The sequence below is a fragment of the Nicotiana sylvestris genome, chromosome 5 (genome assembly GCF_000393655.2).
Source record: "Nicotiana sylvestris chromosome 5, ASM39365v2, whole genome shotgun sequence".
Lineage (NCBI taxonomy): Eukaryota > Viridiplantae > Streptophyta > Magnoliopsida > Solanales > Solanaceae > Nicotiana > Nicotiana sylvestris.
In genome coordinates, this window is record NC_091061.1 from 142,036,367 (window position 1) to 142,054,032 (window position 17,666).

General features: G+C 38.9%; 1 protein-coding gene across 2 annotated transcripts in view; it reads right to left on the bottom strand.

Moving 5' to 3' along the window:
- Positions 1-17,666, bottom strand: part of LOC104239178 (uncharacterized) — a 52,375-nt gene that overhangs the window by 27,103 nt on the left and 7,606 nt on the right. For both annotated transcript variants that reach the window (XM_009793737.2, XM_009793738.2), the window contains 10 exons: positions 16,148-16,223; positions 14,102-14,224; positions 12,759-12,972; positions 12,194-12,673; positions 11,937-12,122; positions 11,551-11,841; positions 8,624-9,271; positions 6,553-6,946; positions 6,253-6,395; positions 5,880-6,029 (listed from right to left, as the gene is read on the bottom strand). In XM_009793737.2, the coding sequence (XP_009792039.1) occupies positions 5,880-6,029; positions 6,253-6,395; positions 6,553-6,946; positions 8,624-9,271; positions 11,551-11,841; positions 11,937-12,122; positions 12,194-12,673; positions 12,759-12,972; positions 14,102-14,224; positions 16,148-16,223 (2,705 nt within the window). The remainder of the gene's footprint in view (positions 1-5,879; positions 6,030-6,252; positions 6,396-6,552; positions 6,947-8,623; positions 9,272-11,550; positions 11,842-11,936; positions 12,123-12,193; positions 12,674-12,758; positions 12,973-14,101; positions 14,225-16,147; positions 16,224-17,666) is intronic.

Consider the following 17,666-nt stretch of genomic DNA (forward strand, 5'->3'; position numbering starts at 1 on the left):
CTACTTCATCTTCTGTATATGGGATTCTTGACTGGCTACCACTCTGCCCCATACAACATGGCTGGTCTAACCATAACTCTATAAAACTTACCTTTAAGTTCCGGTGACACCTTCTTGTCACACAAGACGCCAGATGCTAACCTCCACTTTATCCACTTTGCCATAAACGATGTGTGACATCCTCGTCGATCCCCCCATTCCTCTGGATAACTGAACCAAGATACTTGAAACTTCCTATGTTGGGGATAACTCGTGAATCATGCCTTACGTCCATGTCCACTCCCCCCGTTGCATCGCTGAACTTGCACCCTAAGTATTATGTCTTTGTCCTACTCAACTTGAAATCTTCTCAAGGGTCTGTCTCCAAACCTCCAACCTCTCATCAACACCGCCTCACATCTCATCAATCAGAACTATATCATCAGCAAATAACATACACCACGATACCTCCCCTTGAATATGGTGTGTCAGTGCGTCTATGGTCAATGCAAATAAGAACAGGCTGGGCGCAGATCCTTGGTGTAACCCCAGAACCACCGAAAAATGCTATGAGTCTTCTCCCATTGTCCTAACCCGAGTCTTAGCTCCATCTTACATGTCTTTAATCACCCTAATGTATACTACCAGAACACCTTTTACCTCCAAGCATCTCCAAAAAAATCTCCCTAGGGACCTTGTCATACGCTTTCTCTAGGTTAATAAACACCATGTACAAATCCTTCCTCATATCCTTGTACTCTTCCACCAACCTCCTAATAAGATGGATAACGACCTAGCATGAATCCGAATTAGTTCTCAGATATAGACACTAACTTCCACACCCTCACTTCCACCACTCTCTCCCACACTTTCATAGTATGGCTAAGCAACTTGATACTCCTATAGTTGTTACAATTCTGGATATCATCTTTGTTCTTATACAACAATATCTCCGTTGTTGATTCTAAACAATATACATACATAATATTCCCAAAACTAACAATAATTATATGGACTGTTAGAATAGCCTTGTGAATATATATGTAATTAGTTCAAGTTCTGTATGTAATAGGATTAGGTTATATATTATGTGTAATTATAAATAGGGTTCATTGTATTACAATTAATATCAATAATATAATTTTCCGAGTTATTAATTCTCACATGATATCAGAGCACCCGTGAAAAATTCCGGAAAGGTCGGACAGTAGTCGTGCATCAACTTCCGACGACTTTTTTCCAGATCTGATCGTGTCACCTCCTCGTTGGTGTGTATTGTGCTAAAACCAACACCACTAACATACTCGGAAGGCTCCGGCGACCAAAGCCCAAGAAACCAAACCGGCAGAAGACCTATAACGTGCCGTCATGCGCGACTAGAACCTCCGGCGCCGGCGACGCGTCAGTCACACGCGCCGGCGCATGAACCCTTTTCCGGCCAGTTTTTGGCGAAACTCCTTTTGGACAGTTGGCTCGCGAGGTGATTCCGCGCCTATCAGTCCAAGTTACACCAAATTCCGACAACTTTTTGTATTTTCCAGCGACTATTTGCAGATTCCGGCCACTTTCGCAAAACTTCTTCAGGACAGTCTGCTCTCCTCACAATTCCGAGCCTACCCATCTAATTCAAATCAAATTCCGACCACTTTTATATTTTTCCGGCGTGATCAGTAATTCCCAAAAAAAAATTGCTTTTCCGGCGTAAACATTATAATGGCATTCGTATCAGAAGCCTTTGACTCACAATCTGTTGGATCCAATGCAATCCAGATGGTTTCTTTACCGGATTATATTGAGCTCCTTCAATACAAAGCAAGTAAACAGACATCTTCAGGGATAGCTTCCGTTGTTCAAACAGATAGTAGCGTGACTTGTGTCTCCCAATCTTCCACCTCTGAGTCTTGGGTCATTGATTCAAGTGCATCTGATCATATTTCTGGTAACAAATCTCTTTCTACTATTTCATGTTCTCAATCTCTCCAACGGGTCTCAAACCAGGGCAGCTGGAATAGGTCAAGCAAGTCCACTACCTTCCTTACCTTTAGATTCGGTTCTTTATGTTCCCGGTAGTCCCTTTAATCTCATAGTTGTTAGTCGCTTAGCTAAATCACTTAAATGCTGTGTTTTATGTCTTGATGACCTTGTTTTTATACAGGAACGTAGTACAAGGCGGATTATTGGTACCAGGCTTGAATCAGATGAACTTTATTACCTTATCCTTGCAAAATCACATGGACTCACATCTTGTCTTCCTTCAACAACTTGTCTTGTTACTGATTCACCGAATTTATTACATAAACGGTTGGGACATCCCAGTTCGTCAAAACTTCAGAAAATGGTACCTGGTTTATCTCACTTGTCCATTCAGATGTTTGGGGTCCTAGTCGGGTCAGTTCTACTTTGGGATTCCGCTACTTTGTCAGTTTCATTGATGCTTATTCCATGTGCACTTGGATATTTTTGATGAAAAATCGATCTGAGTTGTTTTCTATTTTCCAGACCTTCCACGCTGAGATTCAAAATCAATTTGGGGTTTCTATCCGCACATTTCGTAGTGATAATGCCCTAGAGTATTTGTCTTCTTCATTTCAGCAGTTTATGAACTCTCATGGAATTATTCATCAAACATCTTGTCCGTACACACCTCAATAAAATGGGGTAGCTGAAAGAAAGAATAGACATCTTATTGAAGCTGCTCGTACCATACTCATATAGTCTCATGTTCCGTTGCGTTTTTGGGGGGATGCAGTTCTTACATCTTGCTATCTTATTAATCGTATGCCATCTTCAGCTATCCAGAATCAAGTTCCATTCTTTGTCATGTTTCCCCACTTACCTTTGTTCTCTCTTCCACCCCGTGTCTTTGGGAGCACGTGTTTTGTTCATAACCTTACTCCAAGAAAAGATAAGTTAGCTCCTTGTGCTCTTAAATGCGTATTTCTGGGGTTACTCGAGAACGCAAAAAGGGTATCGATGCTATTCTCCTGACCTCTAACGGTACCTTATGTCCGCTGATGTTACCTTCTTTGAAACTCAATCATACTTCACAGGTCCAGGTAATCACTTAGATGTTTCTGAGGTGCTACCAATTCCATCTTTTGGAGATTCAGTCACTATCTCCCATTCATCTTCCTCTACAACTCCAGCTCCACCACCTACAGCTCCAGTTGCAGCTCCACCACCTATAGCTCCAGTTCCACCACCTAGTCCAGTTCAACCTTCTGCAGCTCCACCACCTAGCCCAGTGCAACCTTCTGCAGCTCCACCACTTCTGACTTATCATCGTCGTTCACGCCCAGCATCAGGCCTATCTGATTCACGTCCTGCACCTGACCCTGCTAATACTGCGGACTTGTCTTCTCTTAGTCAACCGATTGCACAACGGAAAGGAATACGGTCTACACTTAATCCTAATCCCCATTATGTCGGTTTAAAATATCATCGTCTATCATTACCCCATTGTGCATTTGTATCATCTTTGTCCTCTATTTTCATCCCTAAGTCTACAGGTGAAGCACTGTCTCATCTAGGATGGCGACAAGCTATGATTGACGAGATGTCTGCTTTACATACGAGTGGTACTTGGGAGCTTGTTCCTCTTCCTTCAGGTAAATCGACTGTTAGTTGTCGCTGAGTGTATGCAGTCAAAGTTGGTCCAAATGGCCAGGTTGATCGACTTAAGGCTCGTCTTGTTGCCAAAGGGTATACTCAGATATTTGGGCTTGATTACAGTGATACTTTCTCTCCTGTGGCTAAAATAGCATCAGTCTGCCTTTTTCTATCTATGGCTGTTGTTCGCCATTGGCCTCTCTATCAGTTGGACATTAAGAATGCTTTTCTTTACGGTGACCTTGAGGAAGAGGTTTATATGGAGCAACCACCTGGTTTTGTTGCTCAGGGGGAGTCCAGTGGCCTTGTGTGTTGGTTGTGCCGGTCCCTCTATGGTCTAAAGCAATCTCCTCGAGCTTGCTTTGGTAAGTTCAGCACAGTTATTCAGAAGGTTAGCATGACTCGTAGTGAAGTTGATCACTCTATGTTTTATCTGCATTCTGCTTCAAATCTCTGTATTTATCTGGTGGTTTATGTTGATGATATTGTTATCACCGACAATGATCAGGATGGTATTACTAAGTTGAAGCAACATCTCTTTCAGCACTTTCAGACTAAGGATCTGGGCAAATTAAAGTATTTTTTAGGTATTGAGGTCGCTCAGCCTAGCTCAGGTATTGTGATCTCACAACGGAAGTATGCCTTAGACATTCTTGAAGAGACAGGAATGATAGGCTGTAGACCTGTTGACACTCCTATGGATCCGAATTCTGAACTTCTGCCAGCGCAGGGGGAGCCGCTTAGCGATCCTGCAAGATATAGGTAGCTGGTTGGTAAATAAAATTACCTCACAGTGACTAGACCTTACATTTCCTTTCCTGTGAGTGTTGTAAGTCAGTTTATGGATTCTCCCTGTGATAGTCATTGGGATACAGTTGTTCGCATTCTTCGGTATATAAAATCAGCTCCAGACAAAGGACTACTATTTGAGGATCGAGGCCATGAGCAGATCGTGGATACTCAGATGTTGATTGGGCAGGATCACCTTCTGATAGACGTTCTACGTCTGGATATTGTGTTTTAGTAGAAGGTAACTTGGTGCCTTGGAAGAGCAAGAAACAGAATGTCGTTGCTCGGTCTAGTGCAGAAGCAGAATATCGAGCAATGGCTATAGCAACATGTGAGCTAGTTTGGATCAAACAGTTGCTCAAAGAGTTGAAATTTGGTGAGATCAGCCAAATGAAACTTGTATGTGATAATCAAGCTGCTCTTCATATTGCATTGAATCCGGTGTTACATGAGAGAACTAAACATATTGAGATTGACTATCACTTCGTCAGAGAAAAGATACTCTCAGGAGATATTACTACAAAGTTTGTGAAGTCGAATGATCAGCTTGCAGATATTTTCACCAAATCCCTCACCAGTCCTCGTATTAGTTATATATGTAACAAGCTCGGTACATATGATTTGAATGCACCAGCTTGAGGGGAGTGTTAGAATAGCTTTGTGAATATACCAAGTCCCGTATGTAATAGGAGTAGGTTATATATTATGTGTACTTATAAATACGGTTCATTGTATTACAATTAATATCAATAATATAATTTTCCGAGTTTCTCACATGGACAAAGCTTTAAAGCATCGAAATTAATTACAACATAAATAATAACCATATCGGCAAGTTCAAAACCCATTTTAAATTTCTTGATAAAGAAAAAACTATTTTAAATTTCTAACTCAGATTAGTGATTAATTTTTACAAAATTCAAATTTCACACCATAATTACTACTAAATTCATCCATAAAGTTTCCTCATAAATTAATAAATCGATTTGTTTTCTATCTTTATTGTTTAGCGTTGTCTCCCTTTAAGATAGAGCCCGTAGACATTGAGGTGAGCGTAGTGCCCGCACTAAATGGCCGTTAAGCGACACACAACAACTAGCTTGAGTTGCATCAAGGATTAAGCATGCCTCAAACAGGCCTTTGAGTGTGACCATTTCATCTGAAAGCTTAAGCTGTTAGAGCAAGCATACTTATATTTACTTAATTATCTCTTCCACGCATCTCCTTGCATGCAGGCCTGATTTTTTTTTACGGACCAAGCACGTGAAAATTCTTTTTGAATATAGGTGGCTGCGAGACTTAAATCCATGAATTCTACCTGATCTAGTATCATGTTGAAGAATGGGATCATCTCAACTAAAAGCTTAAGCTATTAGAGAAAGCACACTTTTATTTACTTAATTATGTCTTCAACAACCGCAATTTTAGATAAGGAAACGAGACGTGAAAAGACAGTATCTCAAAGCTTGACATTAGTAAATGATCACAGAATCATTGCTTACCTTTAATGAAGAATCATACAGCTCCTCCTCAATGTGTTTCTGGATGGCAACTTCCCAGGACAAGGGGCTGATGTCCGAAGGAACAATGTCCCTCAGAAGAGAGGGATCACCCACCGGCAAATCTGCAATTGATTGCCAACCAAGTGGGCCCTGCCAATACAGAAAGAACATGATCACAACCACGCATGAATGGACACACATTAAGAATTTGATCGTTAGAGTTGGTTATAGTTAACTTAGTAACTGCCAAAGATAGACTAGTATCTCCATAGTGTAAAGTCGTTGGAGATCCTACAGTGCAATTTCCATCCCATGAAATCTTAAGAAAGAGCAAGGAATTAAGTTAAACCACGATTGAATGATCATAGGCAACCTGTACATAAAGCTGAATTAATCTCCGGACAGTCTTAGGGAACCAGCACGGAAGCATCTGTGAGAGTGAAGTATCATGTGCCGAAGAGAAGAACACACTCTCGCGCCAATTCAAATAGTCTAATAAATCAGAATACCCAAATACTGCAGAAGACACATAGTTAACAAGGAAAAGGTGATAATCAGAAAAAGGCGCAACTTTGGTTAGGCCTATGTGATAACACTTAAACTGCCATCATTGGAGAACTGTTTGAGGTCCTTCCAGGCGGCCAGCAGATTTAGGAGTGAAGTAGCTACTCACATTTCGGTTTAGGACTTATAATGCTGCAAGTTGGATCTTGTCCAAAACATGCCGCAGTTAGAGCACGCCACAAAGTAGGGAAGCGCTGGAGGAATGGCCTAAGATTCTCCAATGTACACTGTGCAGAACTATAGAGCCTGTTAACACTACCACTGCTCAAGCAATCTTGAATCGGAATTGGAGCATACATCAATGTGGCTAAAGCTGTCATTTCTCCTGCTCCTTCCGCAATGTCATCAACAGTATGTATTATGTCTTCTATCTCCATAGTGCTGAAACTGTTACCAGCAACCAAATTATGGGATACAACAGCGCGGGCATTAGAGAATGACGCTTCATACTCTTTTCCCTTGACCCTTTGTAAGAGCAACCATTTTGCCCATTGGTTATCTCCCTGGTGATCATATAGAAGGAAAACCAAAAGGATAGTGAATTGGGCTGTCAAAACGCACAAAAAGATAGTTCACAAGGAAATATATAGCACTATAAACCAATAGATCTTTTTAAAGGAAATCAGCAACTAGAGACGATGCATAATAAAAAGCTTTCCGGGATGAAAGGGCATAAAAGGCCTCAGGGGAGCAAGATGCAAAGGCAAGTTGCATCGAAACGTAACTAGGCGTCTGCTAGTCAAATGAACTTCAGACCAATTTCTTGTTTGATCTCCCACTAGTATTTTCATATAGACATAATTTATATACAACATAGTGGGGAATAATGAAGTTCTCTGATCAGTTGCACCCTGAAGGACTGTACTAAGGTCCATGGAGGCTTATACTAGCATACAGCTAACCTAATAAAAGCCACCTGGGAGTAATGAACCAAGTTTTTCTGTGAGAGCTGGAGAACTACAAAATGATTTTCAGATATACTGTGTGTGACAAAATCAAGACTTAGATGTCAACCAAAAACAAAAGAAAAGAGAAAGGCTAACCACTGCAGATTTTCCCTTATCCACAAACAGGTCAAAGGAAAAAGTAAACAAAAACGAGAGCTCTAATGAAATGAAAAATGAGATCTACACAAAAGAAGAATCTAAGGCCGTCTGGATTGCTGGGAAGTTGAAGGCCCAAATTTCTTTCAAAAACTTCCAGCTTCCCAGGGTAGGAAAAATAAAAGAGAAAGGCTTGTCATTTGACACATTCTGATGCATGCACCTCCCACAGGAGTCCCTTACTGGAGTAATTCACTAAGGGTGTGCCCTTGAAGTTTTCCCTACTGTGGCTGCTGCACTTGAGCTATTGATTTGGAGAGAACAATTTTGAAATGACAATTTATATAAAGTGTTTAGAGACTATATAAATTGGTTGGAGTAAACACTTATATATAAATTGTCATTTCAATATGTCCACCGAAAAACCTGTATAAGGACTGTAATCTTAAAAATGAAGAAAGCAAGTACACATGCTATTAACAAGCTAGTATATCAATTATAAGTACCTAAAAGGAAGGAGTATCAAGAAACATTTTCTCAGACAAAATGATCATGAATGAAACAAGATTAATAAAGAATAATTTTGGCTTTGCTTGCAAAAAGAAGACAATTATACCAGTAGCAATCTACAGAATCTACCAGTAGCATTTTCCCTTCCAGGTTTTCGGTGGACATTTTGAAATGACAATTTATATAAAAAACAAGCAGCTTTTTGTTCCCAGTTATCTTACTGTCTAAGTCCCTGAATTTGATCATATTAATGAGGAGGCTAATCAATTGTTGTAACTTGATGAAAATTAAGTCTTTTGACAGCCACGAATAAAGGAAAGCCTTGATTAACATTATGTTTTGACATTATTCCAACTAAAATTGCACTAAACCTAAATACTATTAACAACAGTTATCATAAAAATATACAAATACAGAAGCGACCATCACCTATTACATGGTTCCAACAGTCAGTTTTGACACTTCAGCTTTTCAAAAGCAGAAACCATCAATGAACATGGGTCTCCATTATGGCTAAGTAACAACCAATAATAAGATCGAAACTCCATGGTTTTCACATAAAAGAAAATTCACACATGATACCGAAACAAAAGCAAAATATTATTACACAATGATAAGTTTACTCACTGTTGCATCCTGCATCCAGGAAACTGATTCATGATTTAAAGCCAATTTGTGGTGCTCAAGGTAAAGATCCAGAAAATTCAGCAAGTTGTGCTGTGAACAGTAGTGAACAATAACCTTATGAAATGCTTCGATTGAATGTGGATGAGTTCTAGCATCACTAATATCTAGTACAGAGTCTGACCAGCTCTCAGCCAGCTCATCCATCGGTAAAGACTTATGCACATCACGAATAAAACCTGACTGTGCCAGAAGAGCTACAATATCAGCAGTAGCTCCCCAGTAATCCTTCAGAAAAATAAATTTCTTAGCAAGTTCTCGCTCCATAAACATTAGCAACCACGTGGAGCACATGCTGTACGCAGAAAACCTGAAAATTTGGACACTCGGTACATTCATGCAAACAGCATCCACCTCTTCAAGAGAATATATGTAACTGCCACAGTCATGAGGTTTCTGAAGATATTCGTCAACTGGTGAAGAGCGTACACCATCCAAACTGACACTGAGGCTTCCACTGGTTAATGCATATGATGGAATTACCTCTAAAAGTCTTGAAACATCCAACCAGTCACTATGGCGAATGTGGTAATCAAGTTGTGACTCCCATAAAACATTGACCCCCATAAGGAAAGGTTGATCCAGCACTATCTGTCAGCAAATAAGATTATCTTTATTGCCAGCAAAGAGGTTTTACTGAACACTAAGATCACCTAAACTCAAGATGGAATAATGAAAATAGAAAACGGATATGATACAATCAACAGGATCAAAGAAATGATCAAAATAAAAGAAAAACAATCTGATTCTATAATATTCAAGCTTCATTTTCCGAGCCGTTAAGGATAGAGCTGCGGAAGAGGAGTAGCTTCCTGCGTTGGGACCCTTTGGCTCTGGTTCCTGGCCAGCAAAGAGTGCTTGGGATGACTGAGATTAGTTGATTCATCTTTTTAATGCTCGTCGTTCTTTAAAAATAACAATAAGAAGTTGACAAACTGTTAATCGAACAGACAAAGGTGCAGTGTCCTTCGAATGAAAGGATCCAATTAGTAAATGTCAAAATTCTGCCAGTAAAGAGTAGCTAACTCGTGATTATGACAATTCATTTGAATCAAGATGTGTTTTCAAAGAAAATAACATGCTAAATGGAAAACACAAAGAGCAAATTAGAGTTCTGTTTCAAGGTAGCAGTATTAGATTTTTAAAACTATACAAAAACTTAAACTGAATATTTAAATTCTATGACCGTGGTATGAGTACAATCTTTGTTCCAAAGTTTTCTATTTCATATTTATGTGTAGCAAATCTAGCTTCTTTCTCATAAATGAATCATCATGTTAATTAATTAGTTTGACAAGTAGGAGTACATTAACTTAAATTACAAGACTTTGCTAGGTGCAGAAAGCACTTGGAATGTGGAGAACTGCTACCTAGATTGGCCAGTGAACTAAATTGCTAACAAGTGCACATTTCGAGGAATGTAAAAACAAGTCACTTAAATGATTATATATCAAGCAATGATCTGGTAAAAGGCCAGCATTGAAAGGCATCCACATCATTGATCTGTCATCAAGTCAAAGAGAAGTGCAAATGAGAGACTTAGAGGAAAAGGAGTATAGCTAAAAGATCATAAATAACAATGAAAAACAAGCTTGTGGCTCTGACTTTTGAGTAGTATCACCAGGGACAGCGAGAAAACCTGTAGAAGTGATTGTCTATAATTAAGGGTCTTCAATCTCAGCATCAATGCTCGGATTCAAGTACCAGTTAAGGGAAACATCCAACTTAAGAATTGCATGTCCAGTAGCCTAAGTCCTCTCAAGTCTCAACTTTTTCCACTCTCCAAAATTCAAAATAGAAAAAAGAAGATATAATATACACACACACACAAAAACATGCAATATACACATACTCAAGAATTTCGTAGAAAACCTAATTAATGAAAACCCTCTTCCCTAATTAACTAATAACTTAAGGTTTTAAATAAAAGTGTAGCCACATAATTTAACAAGATAACAGGGCTAGCCAAGGTGCTGAATAGAAGTCCCACCATTACCAATTGTTACCACATTCTAAGCACAAGGTACATCCAAAACAATCTAGCCTTAACATTAAGGGCAGTTTCTAGGACCTAATAGATTAGATATTTCCATTCTTTTCTTAACAGCTTATGTTTATACTTTCACACGAGGTGAATCATAACATAACAATCACAGAGAGGAAGAGTTATGGCAGATAATTTAAAATTAGAGCCCGTTTGGAAAAAACCTATTTTTCAAAATTTTCACTCACAAAACTTCAAAAACAACCCAAAATTATATTCATGTCCAAACACAACTCTAAATTTCAAATATTATATTCACTTGAAAAAAAAAATTCACCCTTTTTTGGAATTTTACAATTCTTATGTCCAAACGCCCACTTATTGTCCCATAAATAGGGGTGTTAAATTTGACCTATATAATATACACCCGCCCAATCCACTGAAACATGGGTGGGTTGAGTCAGGAATTCATGAAACTCAATTCGGGGACAACCCAAATTAATCCCTTTAAAAATTTGGGTCAACTTGCAACTTGGTAGCCCAAATTTACCCAAAACAAAGCTTCAGTAGAAAGTAGAAAAGAAGTGTCTCTACAATTTAATCCACTTTTTCTGTCAATAAAGAAAAGATGCTTTAGTTTGATTTGGTAATTAAACAAATTAAAAGACGAATAAACAAGCAAAGAAGATGGTTTTGAGTTGGGCAGCTAAGGTTATGACCAATTATTTAGCCCAAGTTGACCCAACCCATCTTCACTCAAGTATAGTTTGGACAGGATGAATGACTCAACCCACTTTCAGTGGTCCAAATTTTGACCCAACCCGCCCATTTGACACCCCTTTCAATAAACAGCAATTTTCTGGAAGCAACAATTAAAGTTACTTACACAATCAACAACTCTCTGATCCCAGGCATCAAACCACACAGCAGCAGCACTCCAGTAGCTAGAATGAGTACTATCATCGTCAGCTTCAGGAGCATTTGGTTGTTCGTTGACATTTATCCATGAACCCAACACAACTCCATCAAGTTCACCACAGGCAATAACTAGGTCTCTACCCAATGGAGCCAATAAGTGCAGTTTTATTTCTTTTGTTGCATTTCCATTTGATACTCCTTTGAACTCTTTGTGCCGGCAAGAGAAGGTACTCCAGAAACTGCTGCAAGGATAAACCCTCTTTGTGCAAAAACAAACCGTCAGCTCAAAATTCTACTACAATCTAGACTCATAGAGACAATTACAGGAACTTTAGTAACAATAATTCCCCCTACCTCGATAAGTGAGATCTTCTCTAAAATTTGCCACTCATGTGGTCCAAGATACCCGAGTCCTTTCATGACTTCAACAATTCGCATCCGTAGAGATCTCCGAACAGTACCGAAAACCAACTGTTTAAGGCTGGCTTCAATGTCTTCCCCCAGCCTTTGAAGTGTTGCTACAGCAAGTCCAGTCTCACCCTGATCATGAACGGTAGCTAACTCATTAGACATACAATATTTTTTTAAATGAACATTAGGAAAAGACCTACCTTCAGGAACAAGTCATAAGCAATAGCTCTTCCAACTTCGCGAACTTCGTTGAATGTATCCTGATTTTCCTGATCTGACATTAAATCTCTTGAACGATGAAGATGCAGCTTAAGAACAGCCAGAGGAAGACGACCAGAAAGTATAGCGTCTTTGACAACTGTTTTCACATCCAAATTATCAATCTCCCACCGTGCAATCATATCCTTTGGATTTTCTACGGAAAAAACTCTCTTCACAGAATTTCTTTCAGATATTAAAGATGGTTCCTCAAACGTGTCCAAAGCAGAAATGTTTTTGGAATCAAATGCATCCACGGGCATCAAAGCAAGGGCTTCACCATTGTTTCTCTTCATCTCAGAAGCAGGAATCAGACCTTTTTGGTTTGATGCCTCCAGAGATAAGACATCAGCAGAAACATCTAGAATCCTGGACTCGTCCTGCAACAAATCTGTCTCACCTACGGCGTCACCTTGATCCACCTAGACCATGAAATAAAAGGAGATGTAATACGTATCAATATCAAGCAGCTGATTACAATGAACTTTGGAGGACCGGACAAAATACCAATTCTTGGCCTAGCCTTTTGCATTTGTACGTGAGTCGCCACTGCAGATTCCGTATGATCTCCAGAAAGTGAGCCATCTTCTGAAGCCTTTCTAGATCTCCTGTTTCATCAGGTCTACTATCTATCAACTCTGAAGAAAGAAAAGAATTTTGCTGCAATAAACCATATTCCCGTATCATCTTGGTGGCAAAGCCAGTTCCTAAAGCAAGAAGCCTGTATCAAGATCTAAGCATAAGAAAGAGAACTCTAAGTGAACTCAGAAAATAACAAAGATGTCACAAAAATAAGCAATGAGTTATCTTACTCAACCATTATAAACAAACCACATATACATAACTAAGAATATTATCTCAGTAGTACCATAATATAGTTCAACCAAGCTTTATAACAACTAATGACTATACCACCATTAGAAATGATGAAGTGACTGTTGTATTCCCTCAGTAACAGCTTAAGCTAGTTCCAGATGAGCCTTTCACACAATTTAACTTGATATCAGAGCAAGCAAAGGTATTGGCAACAATCACAATGCAACAGTCAACAGAAATATATCTGCGTACTTGGCCAGAGATCAAGCACGTGCCTGTTTAGTCCTTTTTCCCCTCTTACTAATAGAACAATTTAAATTCATATATGGGGTCGTCCATGCAATCCTAGATTGATATGGTAAAATTCAATAGTACGTCACTTGCTAACTTTGGGATTCCTTAATGGGCGTATGTATCCGTTAGTTAATCAATAACTTTCAAAACCAAAAAAGTGCATTTATGACATGAGTAGCCTAGTGTTTGAAAAGCGAAAAGTGCAAAAAAGCGAATAGGTCCATGGGACTTGAAACGAAAAGCGAGAAGAGAAGTGCACCCCTGAAGTGAAGCACACAATTTATGACAAATTAAAAACTGCGGCAAATATACTACTACTAGGCCTCAACCCCTAGCTAGTTGGGCTGAATTAGAAATATAAAAGGTCTTCTTTAATTTTGATAGACATAATTTATACCTCTTTGCTTTTCGTCTATTGTAGGTTTTTTTCTAATTATTTTGTTTATAAATTGCTGTTGTGTTATAGTTATTTTACGTATTTATTTTTTCCATTTGAGCCTTTTTTCATAAAGCACATGGTTTAATTGCAATTTGAATTTAAAGCCCAAACAAACTTTGACGCTTTTCAACGCTTTCCTGTTTGACAACATGGCCAGAGAGCCCATCTAGCAAAGCTTAAAAGAAAGGATAATTATCGAATTTAAGAATCACAGATGACAAATTAAGTAAACATAGAAAAACACTCAAGGAGAAGAATTTCAGAACATTACATAAAATAACACACCTAGAAGACTGCATACCTTGATGCAGCGGAGACCTCGTTATCATTACCAACTTTGCAGGACATCAGATAAACAACAGCAAGGAGCATCCTCAAGATGCCTTCTTCAGCCAAATTGACATGAGTAAGCATTTCTAAAGACCTGATAGACAAACATAAGATGTTATAACATGCCATGTCTCTAAAAATCCTCCGGAGGCACAAACCTGGAACTGATGTTTTAGAGATGAAATGACAGTAAACTACTAAACCAAAAACCAATTCACATCCAGTTTCGTTTATCCAATAATTTTGTGAGCCGAATCTGAGACAAAGCAGTATTATTGGTGTTCCTTAATACTTTAGACTTTGAGGTAGTATAGCTAAGCTTTTCTTTAAGTGTCTTTCAGTCTTTGTCTCTCTTGTATAGCTGGTCCAAACGAGTGGTGCCCAAGTTAATATTCTCGTTACCTATTGGTCTTGGTGCCCTAGTCAGTAATATGTCCTTTTTGTTATTACCATTTTTCTTGGCTTACATATCATAAAGAAAAGTCAGGTAAAGCAACAGGTGCATATAAAGCAGGATAGTCGAAGACCCACGTTTTTTATATTTAAAGTACTATTCTATTAGGGCAGTCCGGTGCACCAAGCTCCCGCTATGCGCGGGGTACGAGGTGCAGGCCGGACCAAAAAAGGGTCTATTGTACGCAGTCTTATCCTGCATTTCTGCAAGAGGCTGTTTCCACGACTCGAACCCGTGACCTCCTGGTCACATCGCAACAACTTTACCAGTTACGTCAAGGCTCCCCTTCTTAAAGTGCTATTCTATTGATTAGTAAAATTAATTTTGTGATGCCCCTTTGTCACTCAATCAACTTGTAACTGGTTTTCTCCGATTAGCAAAACACATCATAGTTAACCAGAAGAAAATTAAAATAAAGAGGAAGCCAAACCAAAAGGCAGCAGAGCAAACCTCTAAACAAGAATTAGGAAGATAGTGCCAAATATTATATACAAACTCAGTTCCTTTACATTACTGTGGGAAGCTGTGGAAGTCTAACATTCTATCCAGTGTGCTGACATCCTATGTTGCTCGGACACTCCGAAAATATTGCCGGGTGCGTGTCGGATACTGCAAAAGTAGTGTATTTTTGGAGTATCCGACACGGGTGCGGCAACATTTTGGAGAGTCCGCGCAACATAGCTGACATCTTCTAGTCTACACCAAAATGCCAAAAAAGAGAGATACAGCTATGTTTCAGAGTACGAGTCTAAACCAAGATCCATGGGTATTTACGTCCATCCACCCCATCCCCCTTTAAACCTTCTTCCCTTCACCAATTCAGAGCCCCCGTCGACCATATCCACTTTAGCCGTTAGCGGCTATTCATCCATTAATCCCAGCCAATGAAAACCCCCTTTACTTCTATCACCCCCAACTTCTCTCCTAAACTAACTTCTATCCTCCCCCCCCCCCAAGATCATCCTTCCCCAGCATTCTCCAGGCGGCGAAATTCTGGAAACATCCACTAATGAAACTCCATATCCCCATCATTCACTACCATTGAAACAGGAAACCTTCTCCCTTACTCACTATAATTCTGACTCCCATCAAGTCATGCAAACTACATATTACATCAACAAAACCTCCACAAAGATCTCTGTTACTGAATGAACCTAGACGCTTTACATAATGAACGTAGACTCTTTCTTAATAGTGTACATAATCCATATATAGATAGCAGGTTTGTAGGAATCTCTTTTATCTCTTTCCTTAGGTACCACCTGAACTATGAACCAAATACTTGTTACACACTTTTTGCGGACGAAAATCACTTTACACACTCAACCTTTCTAAAATGTGTCTAAGACACACTTCTTTTGCAACGTGGCAAGCGCGTGCTTAACAAAAAGTATAAGCGCGTTTACAATCCTTATTTAGATGACAAATGTCAAATTTTGATTTTTTTTTTTCCTTTCTTTTTAACATTATTTGATTCCTCCCAGCCAATGAAAACCCCCTTTAAGTCTATCATTTTTAAAGCCATTGTAATAATTAGGTTCACAATAAGCTACTCAAACTTACTTTTCAATCTCCTCGAATTTTAGGTATTCCAATGCCAGCTGCAAGTGCCGAATCCGCGTAACACTCAAGTCCCATCCTGCAAAATTTGCGAAAGAACATCACACTTCCTGCATATCAACTTTTTCTTCTTTTCCAGGAAAAGAAAAAGGTTCTTAGCCAAAATCAGTTGGTTTTTGTTGGGGCATGAGTTAGTCTGTGCAGTACAAGAACATATTGTTCCTAGAATACTTATGCACAAATATATTCTCTGGTAATTAAAGAACTCGATTCGACAACAAACACTAGCACCATAAAGTGCAGATGAAAGAGCTAGACCTATGCTATCCAGTGATTATTGCAATACGATAGTCACACTCCACAAAATATCCTAGTAGTTTCAACTTGGAAAAGAATACGAAAACTGGAAAGAAAACCTTGACACAAAGCATTACTGCCTTGAAGTAGAGACAAGTACTCTAAAAATTTCACTATCTTAGATTTTTGAAATAATGAAATGTTTCCACAGGTGAAGCACCAGAAGGAATCTTGAAAATTAGATCTTTTCTTTCAATATCTCAGATTTTTTAGTCAAGAGAAGTCACACAAATTAGTGCAATAAGCCTGCTTTCTCTAATGCAGCTACCGCACCCTGAAGTCTTGAGGCAGGTTTAGAGAGGCTCTCCCAAGATTAACAACTTCTAAAATTCAATAAAACTAGGCAACATTCATTTTAGAGAAAAAGTTATTACATATCAGTGCTAGAAAACTATTTTCAACAACACACCCAGTGTGATCCCACGGGTGGAGTCTGGGGAGGGGCGGGTGTACGCAGACGTTACCCCTACCTTTGTGGAGTAGAGAGCTTGTTTCCGATAGACCCACGCTCAAGAAAAACGTTTTTTTCAAAACAGGTTTGAAAAATACAAGAGTAAAAAAGCTATGATGAAAATACCATAGAACAGAAATGTAATGACAGTAAAAACAGTAAAGCTAACTAAAGTAAAAGAAACATCAGTAGTTATTAAATTGATGAGTAAGATAACTAAACCAAAGAAATTAGAATTTAGTTATGACTTCTCTAACACTAAATTTTTAATTTCCTATGCCTAGTCACTAAAATATTTATTCACCCGGTTTTCTTAACAGCTAAGCAATATAAATGAACTGCCTTTGTTGTTTAGTGTTGCTCTTTTCATGATGGAGCCCAAGAGAGATGTTGCACATGCCTTAGTTCTTTGATGCCTGTGTTTTAGCACCGTTTAAGCAAAGACAAAACGCCAGTCCGCGCAGCACCAAACTTCAGGGTTTAAGTACGACTCAAGTGAGCCTTTAACAACACTGCTTAGATCATACTAACACAATCTCATATTCTGCAATAACTCAACTGCCAACTCCCAAAGGTTGTTTCAGAAAGAGTACCACTGACAGAAAGCTAGACTACAAGAGCAATTTTAGACAAGAAACTTCTGTCAAAATCTAACAAGAGTAAAATAATTTTAATTATTTCTACTAGAGCAACTTTAAAGCCCATCACTAAAAG